This window comes from Triturus cristatus, chromosome 1_1 (genome assembly GCF_964204655.1).
Source record: "Triturus cristatus chromosome 1_1, aTriCri1.1, whole genome shotgun sequence".
NCBI lineage: Eukaryota > Metazoa > Chordata > Amphibia > Caudata > Salamandridae > Triturus > Triturus cristatus.
Genome location: NC_140579.1, coordinates 131,135,156 through 131,158,594, shown reverse-complemented (window position 1 = coordinate 131,158,594; position 23,439 = coordinate 131,135,156). Strand labels below are relative to the sequence as shown.

Below are 23,439 nucleotides of genomic sequence, written 5' to 3'. Positions count from 1 at the left end.
GAAATCGTGTCGGTCCTCCTTTGGCAGCTTCTCTTTGAAACGCTCCAAAGAATCCCATAAGGATCTGTCGTAACGGCCCAGCAGGGCCCCATGCTAGAGACCTTCAGCGAAGATGCTGCAGAGCCGTATGCCTTTCTCCCCCAAGAATCCTGAGCTCTACTCTCCTTGTCTGGAGGAACTGAGGAAGAAGAAGCCACCGCGTGCGTCTTTGTTGCTGCTGCGATGATAACCGAATCCGGTGGAGGATCTGATTTCAGAAATAAAGGATCCGATGAAGCAGGTTTGTACTTTTTTTGGATCCGAGCAGGAGCTGCCTTAATTGAGGATGGGGTGAGAAAGATGTCCATTACTGGTTGAATGAGACCAGGGACCAGAGGGAGCAATGGTCTAGCCGCAGACCTCTGATGGAGAGTCTCGAAAATGACTGATGTGGAAGTCTGAGGAGCCGACATATCAGTGTTCAGCTTCTGCGCTTCTCTAGCAAGGACATTGTGGAAGGTGTTGATGTCGTCAATGAGTGACACCCTTGAGGGAGGGCTATGCGTGAGTGTAGGAGAGTATTCCCTTTTGGAAGATTGAGTTGAGGAAGACGACCAAGATGGCGTCCTTCTTTTATGAGGAGCATGAGTTGGTCTATGCTCCGGAGATGTGTCTCGGCGATCTCTGGTCCGAGTAGTAGGAGACCTGTCTACCTCTTGCACCAGTTGTTGTAGTGGAGACCTGTGCAGTGGACTGGAATAGTCCGTCGGACGCTGAACTTGGCTGGAAGGTTCTTTCTGCCAGTGATGGATAGGCTGAAGCCATCTTGGCGAAAGATGAACCGAAGGAGATTTTCGCCTCCGTGGGGAGCCTCTTGGTGATTTTCTTGACTGCTCTTTAGACTGATCAGAAGAGCTTCTTGAGGTTGAGAGCACCTGGGGAGAGCTCATAATTGAACGAGAGGACTCTCTGCAGTCTTTGGAGACTGATAGGCGTCTTGATGAACGATGTGATGTCGATGGGGAGTGTCTCGACGTCGACCTACTATATGTCACCAGAACTGGTGAACCTTTAGAGGGGGATTTTCCCTTCGACATCGACCTCTCCGTGTGCTTCGATGTTGACTGTTCCGACTTCAAACACCTGGAACTTACTGACTTCGCCCTCGACGTTGAGCGCCTAGGAGAACCCAACGAAGTGCGAATCGACGGAGAAACCCTTCTCGACTTCGTGTCGTTAGGCTTCTCGGATCTCTCTCTTGACGCAGAGCGTCTAATGGAAGCCAGCGGAGTCGAGATCGAGGCACTTCTTGACGTCGATGGAGACCGCCGTCTCGACGTCAAACGTCGTCTCGTATACTTGACCTTAGGTCTCGACGATGAATCCTTCTTTGCCATCGATGCCGATCTAGACCTCGACATTGAACGTCGCCTGGTTGACGACAACAGAGGCGACGGCAAGGCACGTCTCGAGGTTGACCGCCGCCTGGTTGACAGCAACGAAGACGCCTGCTTCGACGCCCATCGCCGATTAACCGGCGGCGGGGGAGCCTGTCTCGACGTCGAACGCTGTACTGATGGTGACGATGGAGACCTATCCCTCGATGTTGGGCGAGCCCGCACCAACAGAGAACGACTCCTCGACGCCGATTGTCGCCGGGTTGACGATGGCAGATGATCTGACGTACCTGTGGTCTTCGTCGACCGACTGGTGTTCTCGCAACTGCGAGCCCGCCACCGATGGTTTTTTCGACGACGGTTTCGCTGCCGATGAAGGTATTTTTGGCGCCAAGCCCGATGCCGATGGAGAGCAGATTGGAATCTTACTTCTGGATGAAGATCTTGTTCTCTATTTCCTTCTCTTCACCGGAGACCTGCCTCTTGAAGGTGATTTTCCCTTCTCAGCCAGCCCATAAAGGCAAATCCTCTCTCTGTCCTTCAGAGTTCTCTTGGACAAGGACTAACAATGCTGGCAAGTCTTGGGAGTATGATCATCAGGAAGGCATAGGATACATTCCAGGTGGGCGTCTGTTTTAGCCTTCTTTTTGCCACAAGAAGGACAAGAGTCAAACAAAGAGGGCATATTTGACTGAAAAATTATGCTCAACTCTCTCAAAAATAGTAGAAACCTACTTCAACAGCAAAAAACACGTCAAAGTAAAAAGCTTTTGACAACAAATAAGTAGTAATTTCTGATAATCAGATAAAAACTGAGAGCTGAAGTTACCAGGGTCCTGACAGAAGGAAAGAACAACTGACCTAACTGTCACCCCTGAGGCATGATGGGAAGCTAGGGGTCATGGCTGTCTTAAAGGCACGGTGCCAGTTTTATGCTATTTGTTTCTGTGGTTAGTTTTCAGATTTCTACACTTGTGTTTTCTGCAATGCAGCCTATGGGTTGGCAATTGTTTCATTCCTCTTTGCAGTATTGTGATTTCTATTGTGCATTAAAGCAGTTTTCAAATGTGTTTTCTTTCTCCCTGTTTTATTGGAATTGTATATATGTGCAAAGGAAATTCTTGCAACATTGCTCAGCTTTTAGTGTATGGAAGGCTGCATTGTGTTTATTGTTATATAGAGCTAAATATATGTTTTCCACATATATGTTTCCGGGGTCCCCACGCATGGGCGGGTATATTCATGTGCTTATGACTTTGATGAGGATCCTCTGGAAGAGAATCATGATTATTCCTAAGTATCGAAAAGCTAGGTGGGGAGGCAGAGCCTTTTCAGTGGCCGCATCTAAGCTTTTCTATCTCCAGTCTGCAAGCTCATGTTCCTTTTAGTAAGACCTTAGAAACCTGGCTTTTTACTCTGTAACAGAAGTTCCCTGGGCTTGAGATCATTTAATTATTCTTCCTATTTTCCTACCTAAGACTAACCGCGATCAGCGCCTTGACGCCTTTGAGCATTTGTTGTGCTTTATAAGTTGTTTTCATTCATTCATTTAGTCACTGGAGCTTGGACACAAATATTGGTGCAGAAGCTAGGCCGCAACACACACATTGTAAAGCATGAGTTACTGAAAGCCCCTGCATAGCCATTGACTTTAACAAAGGGACTGCCCTGCCCCAAAGTCACTCTTGTTTGCCCTTGAACTTATGTTTCCTTTGTTGGGGTCTCCAACAATCCCACGACCCAAGTACAGAATAGAGTTGTGCTAATCGAAAGCTTTTTGTGCAGTCCCTGTGCTGTTCTCGCAAGAGGAAATGTCTGTTTTAATAAACCGGAAGCTATGCTGATTGAAAAATGCTGTTTTTGTCGTTTTCTCAGAACAACTTGAATTTGCTTCGAGACCTTGCTGTTCTAATCGCCCAGAACTTCAAAAGTGGGGCAGAAAAAAGCCAATTATTCTGTTTACATAGGTAAGACCAGCTCTGCCCTTACAGCTCTGTTTGCAGTGTTGCAAGGTGAATTCTAATGTGTCATGACATGGGACAAAATGTATGTTCTTCTTTGACGTTAGCACTTCTGAAGTTTTTTTTGGGATGTGCCCAAAAGATTAAATAGTTGTGCAACCCACAGATCATGCAAATTTAAACATACCTATACAAATGTATTCATGCCTTTTCTTCTCCTGTGTGTGCTGTTTGTATTGTAGCTACTGGTTTGGCTATTGCATTGTTTTTTCATATTTTTTGTTTTCTCTGTCAAAGCAGTACCCCAAAATGGTCCTTATGAGAACCCTGTTAAATAAAATGGTAGTTGTGGAGCTGATAATACCATAAGTAGCAGCAATTACCACTTAACGTACAAAAATCCTACAGATTTTGTGGACCAAGATGTTGCCTACTATTTCTGTATCCTGATTCCAACAGTCATTTTCTGGTAGAAACGTGGACGTTATCCTGGTGCATTCCTAGTGAGGATTGTGGAGTGCCAGCTTCTAGTGAGGATTGTGGAGTGCAAGCTTCTAGTGAGGATTGTAGATTGCCAGCATCTAGAGAGGATTGTAGAGTGGAGCTTTTAGTGTGGATTGTAGAGTGCCAGCATCTAGAGAGGATTGTAGAGTGCCAGCATCTAGAGAGGATTGTAGAGTGGAGCTTCTAGTGTGGATTGGAGAGTGCAGCTTCTAGTGAGGATTGTGGAGTACCAAGTGAGGGTTGTGGAGTGCCAGCTTCTAGAGAGGATTGTGGAGTGCCAGCTTCTAGAGAGGATTGTAGAGTGCCAGCTTGTAGTGTGGATTGTAGAGTGCCAGCTTGTAGTGTGGATTGTAGAGTGCCAGCTTGTAGTGTGGATTGTAGAGTGCCAGCTTGTAGTGTGGATTGTAGAGTGCCAGCTTGTAGTGTGGATTGTAGAGTGCCAGCTTGTATTGTGGGCCAGCTTGTAGTGTGGATTGTAGAGTGGAGCTTGTAGTGTGGATTGTAGAGTGGAGCTTGCAGTGTGGATTGTAGTGTGGATGATTGTAGAGTGGAGCTTGTAGTGTGGATTGTAGAGTGGAACTTGTAGTGTGGATTGTAGAGAGCCAGCATCTAGAGAGGATTGTAGAGTGCCAGCATCTAGAGAGGATTGTAGAGTGCCAGCATCTAGAGAGGATTGTAGAGTGCCAGCATCTAGAGAGGATTGTAGAGTGCCAGCATCTAGAGAGGATTGTAGAGTGCCAGCATCTCGAGAGGATTGTAGAGTGCCAGCATCTCGAGAGGATTGTAGAGTGCCAGCATCTCGAGAGGATTGTAGAGTGCCAGCATCTAGAGAGGATTGTAGAGTGCCAGCATCTAGAGAGGATTGTAGAGTGCCAGCATCTAGAGAGGATTGTAGAGTGCCAGCATCTAGAGAGGATTGTAGAGTGCCAGCATCTAGAGAGGATTGTAGAGTGCCAGCATCTAGAGAGGATTGTAGAGTGCCAGCATCTAGAGAGGATTGTAGAGTGCCAGCATCTAGAGAGGATTGTAGAGTGCCAGCTTCTAGAGAGGATTGTAGAGTGCCAGCATCTAGAGAGGATTGTACAGTGCCAGATTCTAGTGTGTATTGTAGAGTGTCAGTATCTAGTAAGGATTGTAGTGTGCAGCTTTTAGTGTAGATTTTAGAGTGTTAGCATCTTGAGAGGATTGTAGAGTGCCAGCATCTTGAGAGGATTGTAGAGTGCCAGCATCTTGAGAGGATTGTAGAGTGCCAGCTTCTAGAGAGGATTGTAGAGTGCCAGCTTCTAAGAGGATTGTATAGTGCCAGCTTCTAGTGTGGTTATAGAGTGCAGCATCTAGTGTGGATTGTATAGTGGAGCTTCTAGTGTGGATTGTGGAGGGCCACCGTCTAGTGTGGATTGTGGAGGGCCACCGTCTAGTGTGGATTGTGGAGGGCCACCGTCTAGTGTGGATTGTGGAGTGCCACCTTCTAGTGTGGATTGTGGAGTGCCACCTTCTAGTGTGGATTGTGGAGTGCCACCTTCTAGTGTGGATTGTGGAGTGCCACCTTCTAGTGTGGATTGTAGAGTGCCACCTTCTAGTGTGGATTGTAGAGTGCCACCTTCTAGTGTGGATTGTAGAGTGCCACCTTCTAGTGTGGATTGTAGAGTGCCACCTTCTAGTGTGGATTGTAGAGTGCCACCTTCTAGTGTGGATTGTAGAGTGCCACCTTCTAGTGTGGATTGTAGAGTGCCACCTTCTAGTGTGGATTGTAGAGTGCCACCTTCTAGTGTGGATTGTAGAGTGCCACCTTCTAGTGTGGATTGTAGAGTGCCACCTTCTAGTGTGGATTGTAGAGTATCCACATCTAGTGTGGATTGTAGAGTGCAGCCTCTAGCGTGGATTGTAGAGTGCAGCCTCTAGCGTGGATTGTAGAGTGCAGCCTCTAGCGTGGATTGTAGAGTGCAGCCTCTAGCGTGGATTGTAGAGTGCAGCCTCTAGCGTGGATTGTAGAGTGCAGCCTCTAGCGTGGATTGTAGAGTGCAGCCTCTAGCGAGGATTGTAGAGTGCCAGCTTCTAGAGAGGATTGTAGAGTGCCAGCATCTTGAGAGGATTGTAGAGTGCCAGCATCTAGAGAGGATTGTAGAGTGGCAGCATCTAGAGAGGATTGCAGAGTGCCAGCATCTAGAGAGGATTGCAGAGTGCCAGCATCTAGAGAGGATTGCAGAGTGCCAGCATCTAGAGAGGATTGCAGAGTGCCAGCATCTAGAGAGGATTGTAGAGTGCCAGCATCTAGAGAGGATTGTAGAGTGCCAGCATCTAGAGAGGATTGTAGAGTGCCAGCATCTAGAGAGGATTGTAGAGTGCCAGCATCTAGAGAGGATTGTAGAGTGCCAGCTTCTAGAGAGGATTGTAGAGTGCCAGCTTCTAGAGAGGATTGTAGAGTGCCAGCTTCTAGAGAGGATTGTAGAGTGCCAGCTTCTAAGAGGATTGTAGAGTGCCAGCTTCTAGTGTGGTTATAGAGTGCAGCATCTAGTGTGGATTGTATAGTGGAGCTTCTAGTGTGGATTGTGGACTGCCACCTTCTAGTGTGGATTGTAGAGTGCCACCTTCTAGTGTGGATTGTAGAGTGCCACCTTCTAGTGTGGATTGTAGAGTGCCACCTTCTAGTGTGGATTGTAGAGTGCCACCTTCTAGTGTGGATTGTAGAGTGCCACCTTCTAGTGTGGATTGTAGAGTGCCACCTTCTAGTGTGGATTGTAGAGTGCCACCTTCTAGTGTGGATTGTAGAGTGCCACCTTCTAGTGTGGATTGTGGAGTGCCACCTTCTAGTGTGGATTGTGGAGTGCCAGCTTCTAGAGAGGATTGTGGAGTGCCAGCTTCTAGAGAGGATTGTGGAGTGCCAGCTTCTAGAGAGGATTGTAGAGTGCCAGCATCTAGAGAGGATTGTAGAGTGCCAGCATCTAGTGCGGATTGTAGAGTGCCAGCATCTAGTGCGGATTGTAGAGTGCCAGCATCTAGTGCGGATTGTAGAGTGCCAGCATCTAGTGCGGATTGTAGAGTGCCAGCATCTAGTGCGGATTGTAGAGTGCCAGCATCTAGTGCGGATTGTAGAGTGCCAGCATCTAGTGCGGATTGTAGAGTGCCAGCATCTAGAGAGGATTGTAGAGTGCCAGCTTCTACTGTGGATTGTAAAGTGGAGCTTCTACTTTGGATTGTAGAGTGGAGCTTCTACTGTGGATTGTAGAGTGGAGCTTGTAGTGTGGATTGTAGAGTGCCAGCATCTAGTGCGGATTGTAGAGTGCCAGCATCTAGTGCGGATTGTAGAGTGCCAGCATCTAGTGCGGATTGTAGAGTGCCAGCATCTAGTGCGGATTGTAGAGTGCCAGCATCTAGTGCGGATTGTAGAGTGCCAGCATCTAGTGCGGATTGTAGAGTGCAGCATCTAGAGAGGATTGTAGAGTGCCAGCTTCTACTGTGGATTGTAGAGTGGAGCTTCTACTTTGGATTGTAGAGTGGAGCTTCTACTTTGGATTGTAGAGTGGAGCTTCTACTTTGGATTGTAGAGTGGAGCTTCTACTGTGGATTGTAGAGTGGAGCTTGTAGTGTGGATTGTAGAGTGCAGCATCTAGTGTGGATTGTAGAGTGCAGCATCTAGTGTGGATTGTAAAGTGCCAGCTTCTATTGTGGATTGTAGAGTGGAGCTTCTACTGTGGATTGTAGAGTGGAGCTTCTACTGTGGATTGTAGAGTGGAGCTTCTACTGTGGATTGTAGAGTGGAGCTTCTACTGAGGATTGTAGAGTGCCAGCATCCAGTGAGGATTGTAGAGTGCCAGCATCCAGTGAGGATTGTAGAGTGCCAGCATCCAGTGAGGATTGTAGAGTGCCAGCATCCAGTGAGGATTGTAGAGTGCCAGCATCTAGCGTGGATTGTAGAGTGCAGCCTCTAGCGTGGATTGTAGAGTGCAGCCTCTAGCGTGGATTGTAGAGTGCAGCCTCTAGCGTGGATTGTAGAGTGCAGCCTCTAGCGAGGATTGTAGAGTGCCAGCTTCTAGAGAGGATTGTAGAGTGCCAGCATCTTGAGAGGATTGTAGAGTGCCAGCATCTTGAGAGGATTGTAGAGTGCCAGCATCTAGAGAGGATTGTAGAGTGCCAGCATCTAGAGAGGATTGCAGAGTGCCAGCATCTAGAGAGGATTGCAGAGTGCCAGCATCTAGAGAGGATTGCAGAGTGCCAGCATCTAGAGAGGATTGCAGAGTGCCAGCATCTAGAGAGGATTGCAGAGTGCCAGCATCTAGAGAGGATTGCAGAGTGCCAGCATCTAGAGAGGATTGTAGAGTGCCAGCATCTAGAGAGGATTGTAGAGTGCCAGCATCTAGAGAGGATTGTAGAGTGCCAGCATCTAGAGAGGATTGTAGAGTGCCAGCTTCTAGTGTGGATTGTAGAGTGCCAGCTTCTAGAGAGGATTGTAGAGTGCCAGCTTCTAGAGAGGATTGTAGAGTGCCAGCTTCTAAGAGGATTGTAGAGTGCCAGCTTCTAGTGTGGATTGTATAGTGGAGCTTCTAGTGTGGATTGTTGACTGCCACCTTCTAGTGTGGATTGTAGAGTGCCACCTTCTAGTGTGGATTGTAGAGTGCCACCTTCTAGTGTGGATTGTAGAGTGCCACCTTCTAGTGTGGATTGTAGAGTGCCACCTTCTAGTGTGGATTGTAGAGTGCCACCTTCTAGTGTGGATTGTAGAGTGCCACCTTCTAGTGTGGATTGTAGAGTGCCACCTTCTAGTGTGGATTGTAGAGTGCCACCTTCTAGTGTGGATTGTGGAGTGCCACCTTCTAGTGTGGATTGTGGAGTGCCAGCTTCTAGAGAGGATTGTGGAGTGCCAGCTTCTAGAGAGGATTGTGGAGTGCCAGCTTCTAGAGAGGATTGTGGAGTGCCAGCTTCTAGAGAGGATTGTAGAGTGCCAGCTTCTAGAGATGATTGTAGAGTGCCAGCATCTAGAGAGGATTGTAGAGTGCCAGCATCTAGTGCGGATTGTAGAGTGCCAGCATCTAGTGCGGATTGTAGAGTGCCAGCATCTAGTGCGGATTGTAGAGTGCCAGCATCTAGTGCGGATTGTAGAGTGCCAGCATCTAGTGCGGATTGTAGAGTGCCAGCATCTAGTGCGGATTGTAGAGTGCAGCATCTAGAGAGGATTGTAGAGTGCCAGCTTCTACTGTGGATTGTAGAGTGGAGCTTCTACTTTGGATTGTAGAGTGGAGCTTCTACTGTGGATTGTAGAGTGGAGCTTGTAGTGTGGATTGTAGAGTGCCAGCATCTAGTGCGGATTGTAGAGTGCCAGCATCTAGTGCGGATTGTAGAGTGCCAGCATCTAGTGCGGATTGTAGAGTGCCAGCATCTAGTGCGGATTGTAGAGTGCCAGCATCTAGTGCGGATTGTAGAGTGCCAGCATCTAGTGCGGATTGTAGAGTGCCAGCATCTAGTGCGGATTGTAGAGTGCCAGCATCTAGTGCGGATTGTAGAGTGCCAGCATCTAGTGCGGATTGTAGAGTGCAGCATCTAGAGAGGATTGTAGAGTGCCAGCTTCTACTGTGGATTGTAGAGTGGAGCTTCTACTTTGGATTGTAGAGTGGAGCTTCTACTGTGGATTGTAGAGTGGAGCTTCTACTGTGGATTGTAGAGTGGAGCTTGTAGTGTGGATTGTAGAGTGCAGCATCTAGTGTGGATTGTAGAGTGCAGCATCTAGTGTGGATTGTAAAGTGCCAGCTTCTATTGTGGATTGTAGAGTGGAGCTTCTACTGTGGATTGTAGAGTGGAGCTTCTACTGTGGATTGTAGAGTGGAGCTTCTACTGTGGATTGTAGAGTGGAGCTTCTACTGTGGATTGTAGAGTGGAGCTTCTACTGAGGATTGTAGAGTGCCAGCATCCAGTGAGGATTGTAGAGTGCCAGCATCCAGTGAGGATTGTAGAGTGCCAGCATCCAGTGAGGATTGTAGAGTGCCAGCATCCAGTGAGGATTGTAGAGTGCCAGCATCCAGTGAGGATTGTAGAGTGCCAGCTTCTAGTGAGGATTGTAGAGTGCCAGCTTCTAGTGAGGATTGTAGAGTGCCAGCTTCTAGTGAGGATTGTAGAGTGCCAGCTTCTAGTGAGGATTGTAGAGTGCCAGCTTCTAGTGAGGATTGTAGAGTGCCAGCTTCTAGTGAGGATTGTAGAGTGCCAGCTTCTAGTGTGGATTGTAGAGTGCAGCTTCTAGTGTGGATTGTAGAGTGCAGCATCTAGTGTGGATTGTAGAGTGCAGCATCTAGTGTGGATTGTAGAGTGTGTGCAGCATCTAGTGTGGATTGTAGAGTGCAGCATCTAGTGTGGATTGTAGAGTGCAGCATCTAGTGTGGATTGTAGAGTGCAGCATCTAGTGTGGATTGTAGAGTGCAGCATCTAGTGTGGATTGTAGAGTGCAGCTTCTAGAGAGGATTGTAGAGTGCAGCATCTAGTGTGGATTGTAGAGTGCCAGCTTCTAGTGCATTTGGGCGAATACCACCCTTCAAGATTGCTGAGCTGCCGTGAGGGGAACGGCGCTTGTGAAGCTCCTACCTGGCCCGTGGGTGAAGCTCCTGCCTGGCTCGTGGGTGAAGCTCCTGCCTGGCTCGTGGGTCGCTGCTCGACGCGTGGGGAGAGTGGTGCGAACCACATCCCCCAGGATCCTCTGTTGCGGGCGCCGCCGCCTGCATCATCAGGCTGCGCCCGGGGAGTCAAAAGGCTGCCTCAGAACCCGCAGCGCGGGGCGGCGCCGGGCTAAGCCCGGGCAAAGGGCGGGCCGTCTGTGGCCGTCCGGGGTCGAAGGAGGTCGGGTCGGGCCACCCCCCCTGGCTCAAACGAGGTGTGGGCCTAGCTGCAAGAGATCGTCAGTCGTGTGAGTACATTATATACTGTGCTAGGGAATTATTTAGTGTTGTGTAGCATACCGAGATACATATTGAAAAATGGGAAAAGACCACCACTTGTGCCTAAATCTAATCGTAAGCAGCCAACTTCATCATCTACTGCCATAAACCCCACTCCATTACCTAGTTTGACCGCTATTGACAAAATGCTCCAGAAGACAATTGGTGTTGTGGCCTCTGTGATTCAAAATACTGAAAGACGTTTATCACTTCCATCAAGCCTGCCACCACCTTTGCTGCAGGAGAACTCAATGGAATCCCTGCTTGCTACATCAGACATAACATCCTATGCGGGGCTACCAGGCACAGAACTTAATGAGAACCACAGAACTGTGGACATAGTATCCCCTAACCTATGTTTGACGGATAACAGACTTTCGCTAACCCCGACTATGCTAAGATTAAGCACTAACAAGAGTGCTGATTCCATTTTATCCCTAGTTCATGAGCAGGCATATTCGGACGGAATAGAACTATGTTCAGATACCGATGTGTCGATCACAGATAGGGGAAAAAGTGATAGCATATCAATGCGAACAAGGGGACAAAAAGCAAGAAAGCAAAAAACAAAACGAAAAGGGAAACAATTTGAGCCACCAGTAGTTGGGCGCCCCCAACTGCGGAGGCCTCCCGCTTCTGTAGAGCCAAATGTAGGTAATAGCGAAGTCTACCCTAGCAACAAGGATGAACAGATAATATTAACTAATGTAATGTTGGGGAATGAAGGGTTCTGGGGGAGAATGGAGACTTTGTTAACTACCCTCTTAGGACCTATCAACCAACAAGTCCTCAATATTGACAAGAGGTTGAGGGCACTGGATGATCATGTGTTAAAATTAAGTACAGAGCGTAACACTACAATTACACCACACCTCGGTATAACTAACACCAACACAGTTAAATCACAACCTATTAAGGCCAACAAGAAAGGTATAGCGCACATCAATGCCCCTCCCTTAATACCTAAACCGAGCACTAGTAAAGATCCATCAGGCTCGGAACTTCCATCTACACAGGTATTTAAAACAACTAAGACAGCTAGTTCTGGAGGAGGGGACCAAATTACTGCTAGAATTAATAGGGCATCAACAACACAAGTGATTGATGTTGACCAACAACCCCCGACCGCTAAGCAGGATATAATTGAAGCGACTAACACGAGACAGATCCCGGCTCGTATCAGTCTACCCCCAGAATGTGGAGCATATGTTTTGGTTTTAGTCAACGTCCCAAAATTGAGGGAAACCCAAGAGGAAAATCACGTAAGTTTAAGGAATAGAACCCTCCATTGGCTCTCTGCAAATTGCAATTTCCCAATGGACGGAGCAGGGGAGATAATCCATACTCAAAGAGTAGGGTGGGTGGGCCCATTGAGAAAAAAGTTTGAGGGGGATTGTATAATCATAAATTTTAGATCCCCACAATGGGTACAATCCACACTTTCAAAAGCCCCACCACCCTCACCCTGGGAATTTAACACCACTCTGCTTCCCCTTGGGTATTTTTATAGACATTTAATTGATTTTAATCCTAATCCTGGGTTTAATTTTCCAGCAGATCAACCCGGTATGAACTATAACATTATTAATGGTTATGGATACCCTCATCAGGATCTTAATTGTAATCTTAGGAATGGCCGTTCAACAGACCATCGAATCATACCACCATTGCACTCAATGCAATATTTACCCTTCCCCACTCCCTCTTATTTTAATCCAAGGGAAAGACCCTATGAAAGGCCCAAGCAAAATTTTAATATGCCCCTGAATGAGCCAAGGTGTATATATACAATATACCAACTCATAATCGTTTTGAACATGCTTTCTCCAACTTGGAATGTCAGGACTGACTGGGGAAGAAAGATAGAGGGAGCGAGGATGTACCTACCACCTTCAGGGAAAATCCCCACTATACAAAAACCAATGAAATCATGATAATGACACCATATGCTGCTCCGGTTGCATACCCAGCAACACATGAGAACACAATTATTTTACCAACCCAACCCAAGCAGTTTAGTGGGTATAATATCTCTCGTGCTTCAAGACGTTCCAAATTGTCTATTCTTAGTTGGAACGTCGCCGGGTTGGAACCAAGATTGCTTGACCCTCAATGGATCAAGCTATTGGACGATAAAGATATTATTATGTTCCAGGAGACGTGGGCTGTTAGCAACTTATTTATTGAGGGTTACCACTGCTTTAGTGTAACCTCAAGTAAGCCTATTTTTGGCCGTGCAGTGGGAGGTTTATTTATAGGTATTAGTACATTGATGGGGGGTACCATTAAAGATCTATCAGAAGGAAATCCGAATATCCAAGTTCTCGAGTTGAAACAAAAATCCAGGATTTATATAATTAATTTTTATAACAATGATTTTCATTCTACACCTAACACAAATTACATAGCACTCTCCAAGACTTTACAGAAACTGGAAATAAATCTGGAATCAGAAGAGGAGTTAGGGATTTTAATCGGGGGAGATTTTAATGCTAAACTTATAAAGAACTGTTGGGCAAAGGACATTAACAACATTACAGACCAAGCTGAAAAAAGGGGGCTCGAACTAGCAAAGATATTAAGTGAGCATACCCTCAGCAACGCCATGGAAGTGTCCCAATCATCTGGCATGGACTATGTCCCTACGTTTAGGGGGAGAGACTGTTGCTCAACTATTGACTTTATTTTTATGTCCCCTGATCTAGTGGACCGTGTGTTGGAATCAAAGGTAATGGAAACATCATTTGGCGATCATAATCCCCTCATAGTCACTTTGCATTTAGGCTCTGGCCCTGTATATGCGAAATCCAACGGCGCAAGAGACATTACACCATCAGGTGATGGCCTGCGGCTAAAATGGAGGGGAATTGATAGCGGAGCTATTTTAGAAACTGTGCGGAATGATTATCCTGAATTAATCAATTCTTGTCTACTTTTAAATGGAAATAATAATAGAATAATCACCGATTTTGGCAAACTGTGTTTAGTAATCAAAAAACTGTTGTCAGTCCCACTACCAAAGACAGCGAAAGAACCAAGATGGTTTGATTCTACTTGCTCTACGGCAAATAGAGAAATACGTAAGGCATTGTCCTCCAAACCAAGGTGTATACTAGAGGTACAGTTGGCAAGGAAAAATTACAAATTAAAAACAACTGAAAGGAAGGCTGCCCTGCTGACAGAACAGTGGGAAACTCTGGTTGAAAGCGCCAACCTGAAGAGCAGTGGCCCCTTCTGGTCAGCTGTTAGGAAGACGCGAGACATGGGGAAACATTTATCCCCAATCAGCTGTAACATAACTAGTAGCAGCTGGGAGGCTCACTTTGCTAAAATATATGCGACTCCTCTCAATGAAGTATTCATTACTACCTCGGAAGAGTTATGCAGTGTTAAAATCGATCTCTCTGAGGTAGTTATAGCCATCAAAGAGAGCCTTGGTAATAAGGCCCCCGGTCCTGATGGACTCCCTATAGATATTATTAAGCATAACACGGATTTATGGGCACCAATTCTTCTTAACGTTTTTAACAGTTTACCTATGGTGCCTATGCCTGAAACGTGGGCCACTAGTACCATAGTTCCCATTTTTAAAAAGGGCGATAGGTCAGACCCAGTTAACTACCGTCCGATCTCGCTCTTGGATAACACTTTAAAAATCCTTGGACGAGTTATTTATAATAGGATGATAGAGTGGACTGAAGACACTGAATTATTGGACTCGTGCCAGATGGGATTCAGGAGCGGTGTGGGCACGGTGGAGCAATGTTTAAACTTAAAATTGATAGTTGATAAGTATAATGTTGCTCGATCAAGCCCAATTTATCTCGCATTCATGGACCTTTCATCTGCTTTTGACCTAGTTAATAGATCCAAACTATGGCTTATGCTTTCTAACTATGGTCTGGATGAAGCTCTCGTAAATTTTCTGGCTTATCTTCACACTGACCTCAAAGCACAAGTCAGGATCGGGTCCAGTGGTGATGTGTCCGGACCCATAAAAATAGGCAGGGGGGTCAGGCAGGGGTGCGTTTTAGCACCTCTGCTATTTATTATATTAACGGTCTTGCCAAAGCTCTGAAACAAGTGACGAGAGATGTTCCAATTATTCAGGGGAATTTACTACCAGTCTTATTATACGCAGATGATGCGGTCCTTATGGGCCGCACTCCTAATGCTCTTCGTTTGCTTGTTGGAGCATTCGCCCAACATATGGAGACATTGGATCTGCGTGTAAATTTTAAAAAATCTTTTATCATGTCTTGTGGACCCGGGAAAAGGAAGCTCAATATCATAAACGTAGGTTCGGATAAACTAGAATCCGTAACCTCCTTTCCGTACTTAGGGTTGGTTTTCGCTGCGAACGGCTCATGGAGTGGGCATTGTGCCCACGCCATGGGCAAGTTCTCGAAAGCCACCAATTCTATATTGAGCCTCCCACGCCCAAAGAAAATAGGTGCCACTAGAGCTATTTAAAATTTTTTTTAACTACAGTGCATCCCTGTAGCCACGTATGGGGCTGAGGTATGGGGCTCTGGGAGAAACTTAGGGATTCAGCGTGAGGAAAACCGTTTTTGCAGAAAAATATTGGGTGCACCTTTCTCCGCCTCCGAATTCATTTGCCATAAAGAATTAAATCTCCCCTATGTTTGTTATTTTATTAGAGCCAGACCAGCCCTATTCTGGATTAGGATCTGGATAAACGATTCAGCGACCTTAACAAAAAGCATTATTAAGGATTGCCTAAACTGTGACAACGGCATGCTAATACCCTGGTTAGCTGAAGTCTCTAACACATTAACCGCCGTGGATAAAGGCGAGCTTTTCTCTGAACCAACTAGAATCGAGACTAAAGATAAAGTTGTGGTTAAACAAGCACTTTATGCACTTTTTAACTCAGAAAGAATGGGGAGGGAGTCACTTAAATCTTCTGTCATCACATACATGGGGAATGATTTATGTAGGTATCCATTACCATCCTATTTAACTCTCCCCATGTCTAATTGGGAACGATCCCTGCTCTTTCGTTTAAGGGCAGGTTCTGTAAAATTTTTGTTGGCTTTCCCTTTGGGGTATCATCATACATTAGAATACAACCCCTGCCCATGTGATGGCACTAGCAAACAGAACGACACCCACTTCCTATTCTTCTGCAAATTTTATCTAAAATATATTTATTGGTTTTTAACTCCCTATTTTAGAAAACTAAGACCCCTTTCTTTGGGGGAATCTTGTTCATTATTATTTTCCCTGGACTCAGATGAATTGATCTTCCGCACTAGCACTTTTCTGAGATTAATAGTACGCGCACGTAAAACGATGGAAAATCCCTGAAAATTACCTCATGAGAGTTGCACTGAAAATGAATTGTTTTGATTATGGTGTTTTTATGGACTGTATTATTGTGAAAATGTATTGTGTTTTTGTTGTACTTTTATGGATTTTATGAAACCCGAATAAAGGTCATTTGAATTGAATTGTGAGGATTGTTGAGTGCCAGCTTCTAGTGAGGATTGTAGAGTGACAGCACCTAGTATCTGTGCCCACACAGAGGTGATGCGGAGAAGCCATGCCACCACTCCAATACAAGGTATCTTCCTTCTTCATAGCATAACATCTGCTTTTTTATTTGTTTCTTTCTGCTGCCAAACAGGAAAGAAGGGGATCATGAATTTATGAACATCATTGTCAATGAGATTGGGACAGAGGTGAGTCCATTCCCACTTACTAGGGTTGTACTTCTGGCTTATGGTTCCCTATCACTGTATTCTGAGACAATCCACATCAACTGCTGTCCTTAATGATGTCATGATTGTTAGCAGCCCAGTGCGACGCTTTGATCGGTGTGATTGAAAGTATACCAGTGTATGGTAGAGTTCTTCACTGTGAGAGACACTTGTTATGCATCAGCCTTGCGGTAGTAAATTATCTTCAGGTCTTTTTAAAAACTTTCTACAAGCTGTCAGAATGTGATGGATGAATATAATGTTTTGCTGAGCACAACGACTGATTTGGCTTCCTGTGAACTGACCTATCGCAAAATTTCTGCTAACATTGGTTTATCTGGCTGAGAGAAACCTTTGTTTATCGGCTGAGCACAGAGATTTTCAATCAGCGGGATGTCCTTTTGAGGACCTTTATGTTCTTATCCCCTTTACTAGACTGGAGAGGGCGACAAGTTGCACGTTCTGTCCTTTATGTTTTTAGGTCTGGCCTTGCAACGTTGCGCATGCGATGCTCGCTTCTGGCGAGATCTATTGTCATTAATCGTTCCTTTAGCTTGCGAAGCGAGGGTGGAAGCTCCACTCGCGCTTCTTATTGGCGTGCCTGCCAAAGCCGTGATTTCTATTGGCAGGGAAGCATGTTTGGTTCCCTCCCTATCTTTGTTCGGTGTGCCTGCCCGGACAGGGCATGTGCACACGCCCGGACAGAAGATATGCACGCGTACGCTGTGTGAGCACGGCGCTCTCCTTTGTTGCATTCTACACAGTTCAGTTCCCCGGCCGTCTCTTCAATTCCAGCGTTTTAGCAGAACGCGCGCACGTCGCGCTTTCACTTTCTTTCCTCCCCGCGCAAGCTTAGTTTACTCTATGCTTTTCCTTCGTTTTCCATTGTCTGCTCCTACTTATATTTTCCCCTCCACTCTCGTCCGTCTGCCTCTTCGATGTAACATGTTTTAAATTTGGTGCTATATATTATGTTATTATCATCGATGCACAGCGTGCGGTGATGGGTGGGATTAGCTTTGCTGAGACTATTACCATTATACTTTATTAGGGATCAGCAATAAACACCCACACTAGTCACACAGTAGGAGTAAACGTCACCCAGAGATCACCTTGCGTAAGAAGAGGCTGCTTAGATAAATACTTGTTTTACAACAATTGTTACGCGTTTTGAGTAAGTTAAATAAAAACTCACATGTGTGTTTCTTAGTAAGCTAACAAGATCAGGTATCAGTCACTAATGGAGCCTGGTTGGAGAGTGTTGGCTCTCACCAGTGGCGGGCTGGAGGCTCGGGGCGCTGGAGATGTCTAGGAGTGTGTTTGTAGTTGGGGGACATGGGGGTGCCTGGGAGTGGTGGAGATCCATGTGAATGTGGCGCGCAGACATGTGTGTCGGCGCCACGGGTGCTACATTATGGTGGGGGCGGCGGAGCGATGGAGACACGTGCGTCATGGTGGGGAATAGAGATACATGTGCATTATGGCGGGGGTGGGCGTGTGCAGGGTGATGGGCACACGTGCATCTACAGTTGATGGAGAAGCGTGACTGCGAGCGCAGGGTGGAGGTGATAGAGAGATAAGGGGCTACTGAAGAGAGGGGGGGGGGGGGCACACTTAAAGTCATGAACTGATGAGAAGAGAAAGCTGCCGTTTCATGGGGCCATAGAAGAACAGAGGGGAACAAAGGGTGTTGGGAATAAGACTTGACTACGCCAATAGAAGGTCAGATACAGAAGCAGGCCCTGTGCACTCTTCCTTCTGCCCACCACATGGTACAGGCCATCCCTTCCTTAGAACAACAGTTTAAACGTTCCCAGATATGCGAATTACCCTGCGACACAAGAATGCGGCAGGCAGCTACTCTGTAATGTAGGCAAATAGGGGGGTACAACAAGCGGAAAAATAGAGAGGAATGCAGCCCTGGTGATGAAGGTAATTAGCTGGATCCGGGAATTACAGACCTTAAGCGGTACCCCCTGCTGACACACCGAGTGACCATCGGCAGATTGCCAGCCGGCTCCCAAGTTCACTCGTCATTTCAGGTGCCCTTGGAAGCAGCTGGATTTTGACTCCCTCTGGGTCTTTCCTTTCCACCTTTAGTTGTCCTGCACTTGCCGGACCCGTGACCATTAAGTCCCTAATGACGGCTGCGCCCCATATGGCCTTTTGGGGGGCAGGGCTGCCCACTGTGCACAAAGAGAAGTCAAGCAGCGTGGCTAACACGCTTTGTGGCCGAACACACTTCTGTTATCAGGGGATAAATGCTCGCCGGCCGGGGACGGCGTGTGAACCTCGGAGCTCGGCAGGCGCCCGCAAAACACTATGCTAATGCGCCCCCCTTACTTAAAGGGGAAACGGCTGCTGAGGTCGACCAATGGGCATAGAGGTAAAGGTGGGCTGGCACCTGTTCAAGAAGCTGTTGCTATAGAGAGACCAAGTAGACAGGTAAATGTATTCTCACAAAATCCAAAGTGTACCACCTATCGTAATATTTCCAAAATTTCGTTGCACTGGAAATTGGCGTTTCTGTAACCCATCTCAATGGTACTTTATTTGCTGACCTGTTAAATTAGTTTTATTACACACAGAATTATGCGACAGGGGAGGACCAAATTATGCGGCAGGCTTCACTAAAATAAGAGGTTAACCAAATTATGCTGCAAAAAATGCACACTATGCAACAGTATTACTGCATTATTTTGTCTCTTTTAGGTCTCGCGAGAAATTTAGTAAACGGGATTTTAAAAGTGCTACCAGAGGCTTTTCCTGGCCTCAGGCTTGCATGCATGTGCGCGTGCACGCGCGCAGCCGCAATTTGGGTTTCTGTCAAGGCTCATTAGGCGCGCAGCCGCAATTTGGGTTTCTGTCAAGGCTCATTAGGCTATGCGTGCCTCTCTCCATGCTTCAATTTCCTCCCCCACCACAGATCACGTCACACTGCTGGCGTCCACTCCCTTCTCCTCCCCCTCCCCCACCTCTCTATACTGAGCGCGAGGTGTGCGCGCGACCAATGCTTGTTGACTTGGCACTCATGCCATTACCGTTCTCGTAGACCTGACCGATATTATTCCATTTTTCATTGTACTCCAGTAACTATTTGCCATAGTCTGCCAGTGTACAATCAATCAATCAATCAATGACATTTATAGAGCGCACTACATACCCGTAGGGTCTCAAGGCGCTGGGGGTGGGGGGGTGCCGCTACTGCTCGAACAGCCAGGTCTTCAGCTTTTTCCTGAAGGAGAGGTGGTCTTGGGTCAGGCGCAGGTCGGTCGGGAGGGAGTTCCAGGTCTTGGCGGCCAGGTAGGAGAAGGACCTTCCTCCTGTAGTCGCTCTTCGGATGCGGGGGACGGCGGCGAGGGCGTGGTTGGCTGATCGGAGGTGGCGTTTGGGAGCGTAGAAGTTGATTCGGCTGTTGAGGTAGCTCGGGCCTTGGTCGTGTAGGGCTTTGTGTGCGTGGGTGAGGAGGCGGAAGGTGATTCTTTTGTTGACGGGGATCCAGTGCAGGTCTCTCAGATGTCCGGAGATGTGGCTGGTTCGTGGGATGTCGAGGATGAGTCTGGCTGAGGCGTTCTGGATCCGCTGGAGTCTCTTCTGGAGCTTGGCGGTGGTACCGGCGTAGAGGGTGTTGCCGTAGTCCAGTCGGCTGGTGACGAGGGCCTGGGTGACGGTCTTCCTGGTCTCGGTGGGGATCCACCAGAAGATCTTCCGTAGCATGCGTAGGATGTTGAAGCACGCCGAGGAGACGTTGTTGACTTGCCTGGTCATGGAGAGGGAGGAGTCCAGGATGAAGCCCAGGTTGCGTGCATGGTCTGTCGGTTTGGGTGCGGTGCTCAGGGCGGGAGGCCACCAGGAGTCGTCCCAGGCGGAGGGTGAGGAGCCCAGGATGAGGACCTCCGTCTTGTCCGAGTTCAGTTTCAGGCGGCTGGTCGTCATCCACTTGGCTACCTCTTTCATCCCTTCGTGCAGGTTGGCTCTGGCGGCGGCGGGGTCGTTGGTCAGGGAGAGGATCAGCTGGGTGTCGTCGGCGTAGGAGATTATGTTGAGGTTGTGTTGGCGTGCGATGGCCGCGAGGGGGCTCATGTAGACGTTGAAGAGGGTGGGGCTCAGTGAGGATCCTTGAGGGACGCCGCAGATGACTTCGGTGGCCTCTGACTTGTACGGTGGTAGACGGACTCTCTGTGTTCTTCCGTCGAGGAAGGAGATGATCCATTCCAGCGCCTTGTCCTGGATTCCGACGTTGCTGAGGCGCTGTACTAGGGTGCGGTGGCAGACAGTGTCGAATGCTGCGGAGAGGTCTAGGAGGATGAGGGCCGCTGTTTCTCCGTTGTCCATCAGGGCTCGAATGTCATCGGTGGCGGCGATGAGGGCGGTCTCGGTGCTGTGATTGGCTCGGAAGCCGGACTGTGAGGGGTCGAGGGATCCATTCGTCTCGAGGAAGGCGGCCATCTGCTTGTTGACGGTCTTCTCGATGACTTTGGCTGGGAACGGGAGGAGCGAGATGGGGCGGTAGTTCTTGAGTTCGGTGGGGTCCGCTGTGGGTTTCTTGAGTAGAGCGCTGAGTTCGGCGTGCTTCCAGCTCTCAGGGAAGGTGGCGGTGTCGAAGGATGTGTTGATGATGTCTCGCAGGTGGGGTGCGATGACAGCGTCAGCCTTGTTGAAGACGTGGTGAGGGCAGGGGTCGGTCGGTGATCCGGAGTGGATGGAGTTCATCGTGCGGATGGTGTCTTCGGTGCTGATCGGGGTCCAGGCGTGGAGGGTGGTGGTGAGGGGTGGTTGTTCGGGCTTGGTGTGCGTTGGTTGGTTGTTGAAGCTGTTGTGTATGTCCGCGATCTTGTTGTGGAAGTATGAAGCGAGGGAGTTGCAGAGGTCTTGCGATGGGGTGATGTCGTTGTTTCCTGCGCTGGGGTTGGATAGCTCTTTCACGATGTTGAAGAGTTCCTTGTAGTTGTGTGCGTTGTTGTCCAGCCGGTCCTTGAAAGCAGTTTTCTTGGTGGCGCGGATCAGCTGGTGGTGCTTCCGGGTGGCCAGCTTGAAGGTGGTCCTGTTGTCCGGTGTAGGATCCCTTCTCCAGACTTTCTCGAGGGCTCGGCAGTTCTTCTTGGAGCTCTTGAGTTCGTCGGTGAACCACGGGGCTTTCTTGCTGCCGGGTCTGCTGGGCGGGGTCCTCAGCGGGGCGAGTTCGTCCGTGCAGTTGCTGATCCACTTCGTGAGGTTGTCGGCGGCCTGGCTGGGGTTCGCTGAGCTGGCAGGAGGGTGCTGGCTCAGGGAGGTGGCGAGCTGGTCTGCTGTGATCTTGTTCCAGCTTCTGCGGGCGGCCTGTTGCTGGTGGTGGTGGGTCGTCGTTCTCTTGAAGGTGAAGTGGACGCAGCTGTGGTCCGTCCATTGTAGCTCTGTGGCGTGGCTGAAGTCGATGTCTGTGCAGGACGAGAAGACTGCGTCGAGTGTGTGTCCGGCGAGGTGGGTGGGGGTGGACACCAGCTGCTTGAGTCCAAGATTGGCGAGGTTGTCGAGCAGGGTGCTGGTGTTGCGGTCGTTGTTGTTCTCCAGGTGGAAGTTGAGGTCCCCCAGGAGGATGTAGTCGGCGGAGGGGAGGGCATGCGGGCTGACGAAGTCGGCGATGTCCTCGCTGAATTGTGTGCGTGGTCCCGGGGGTCGGTAGATCAGGGTGCCTCTGAGGGTGGTGTTCGGGTCGGTGTGGATCTGGAAATGCAGGTGTTCGGCGGTGGTCAGGGTGTCGTCTGTGCTGGTCGTGATGCGGATGGTGTTCCTGTGGATGAGGGCGATGCCTCCTCCCATCTGGTTGGCGTTGCGGTCCCTCCGGACGATCTTGTAGCCCTCCGGGATAGCGATGGCGATGTCGGGAGCTGAAGAGGCGTTCATCCAGGTCTCTGTGAGGAAGGCAACGTCAGGGGCTGTGGCGTCTAGGAGGTTCCAGAGTTCGATGGCGTGTCTGTGGACGGAGCGGGTGTTGAGCAGGATGCACTTGAGGTGGGTGCTGCTGGTGTTCGACTTGGCGGCTGCTGGTGCGAGGCAGGTCCGGATGCAGGTGAATTTGCAGGCGTGGCAGCTGAAAGGTCCGTGGGTGCGTCGTGGTGTAGCTTGATGGCAATCTGGGAGTCGGCCGGTGTTGAGTGCGATGAGGGTGGCGGCGGAGTACGTCTGGCGGGTCGGCCGGGGTCTTCGAGGTCCAGGGGTCCTGGCACTGGGCGCGGTCCAGGCGCGGACGGGCGTAGACGGGCTTGCCTTTGGCGCGCCTTCGGCGCACAATCGGCGCGCCCGCTGCGCGTGACCGCTGCGCGTACGCACGGTCGCCATATAAGGCGAAGTGCGCGGGTGGGCGGAGCAGCTGGGAGCGGGGAGGGAACAGAAGGAAAAAAGGGGCGGGGTCAGCGGTGGTGGCGGGAAGCGGGGAGCGGGGAGGGAAGACGGAGGGCGGCGAGGTAGGCGGGCAAACAGGAAGGAAAACGCTGACACTGGCACAAAACAACAATAAAATACAGCAGGCACAAATGGAGATCAGTACGTTAACACGGGCACAAAGAAATAATAACAGGCACAAATGACGGCAAAAACAAAACCAAAACAAACAACAGCGGAGTCAGCCGGCAGCCGGTAGCGAGGCAGGCAGCGAGGCAGAGGGCAAGGCAATGGGGCACACGCAGCAGCTGGTGGCCGTGCGGCGCGGGGGTGTCCCACAAGTGGGTCACACTCACCTGCGTCGCACGGTCGCTATATAAGGCCAAGTGCGCGGGTGGGCGGAGCAGCTGGGAGGCGGGAGCGGGGAGGGAACAGAAGGAAAAAAGGGGCGGGGTCAGCGGTGGTGGCGGGAAGCGGGGAGCGGGGAGGGAAGACGGAGGGCGGCGAGGTAGGCGGGCAAACAGGAAGGAAATTCTTTTGAACCATTACATGTTTATATTGGTGTCCGGAAATGCCCCTTCACCCTCTCCGTTTCCTC

The 23,439-nt window shown here is 48.9% G+C and overlaps 1 protein-coding gene across 3 annotated transcripts in view; it reads left to right on the top strand.

The window, feature by feature from the left end:
- The window catches only part of AARSD1 (alanyl-tRNA synthetase domain containing 1), a 189,871-nt gene that overhangs the window by 132,761 nt on the left and 33,671 nt on the right, over positions 1–23,439 (top strand). For all 3 annotated transcript variants that reach the window (XM_085615636.1, XM_085615559.1, XM_085615713.1), the window contains 2 exons: positions 3,252–3,343; positions 16,409–16,463. In XM_085615636.1, coding sequence (XP_085471762.1) covers positions 3,252–3,343; positions 16,409–16,463 — 147 coding nt within the window. The remainder of the gene's footprint in view (positions 1–3,251; positions 3,344–16,408; positions 16,464–23,439) is intronic.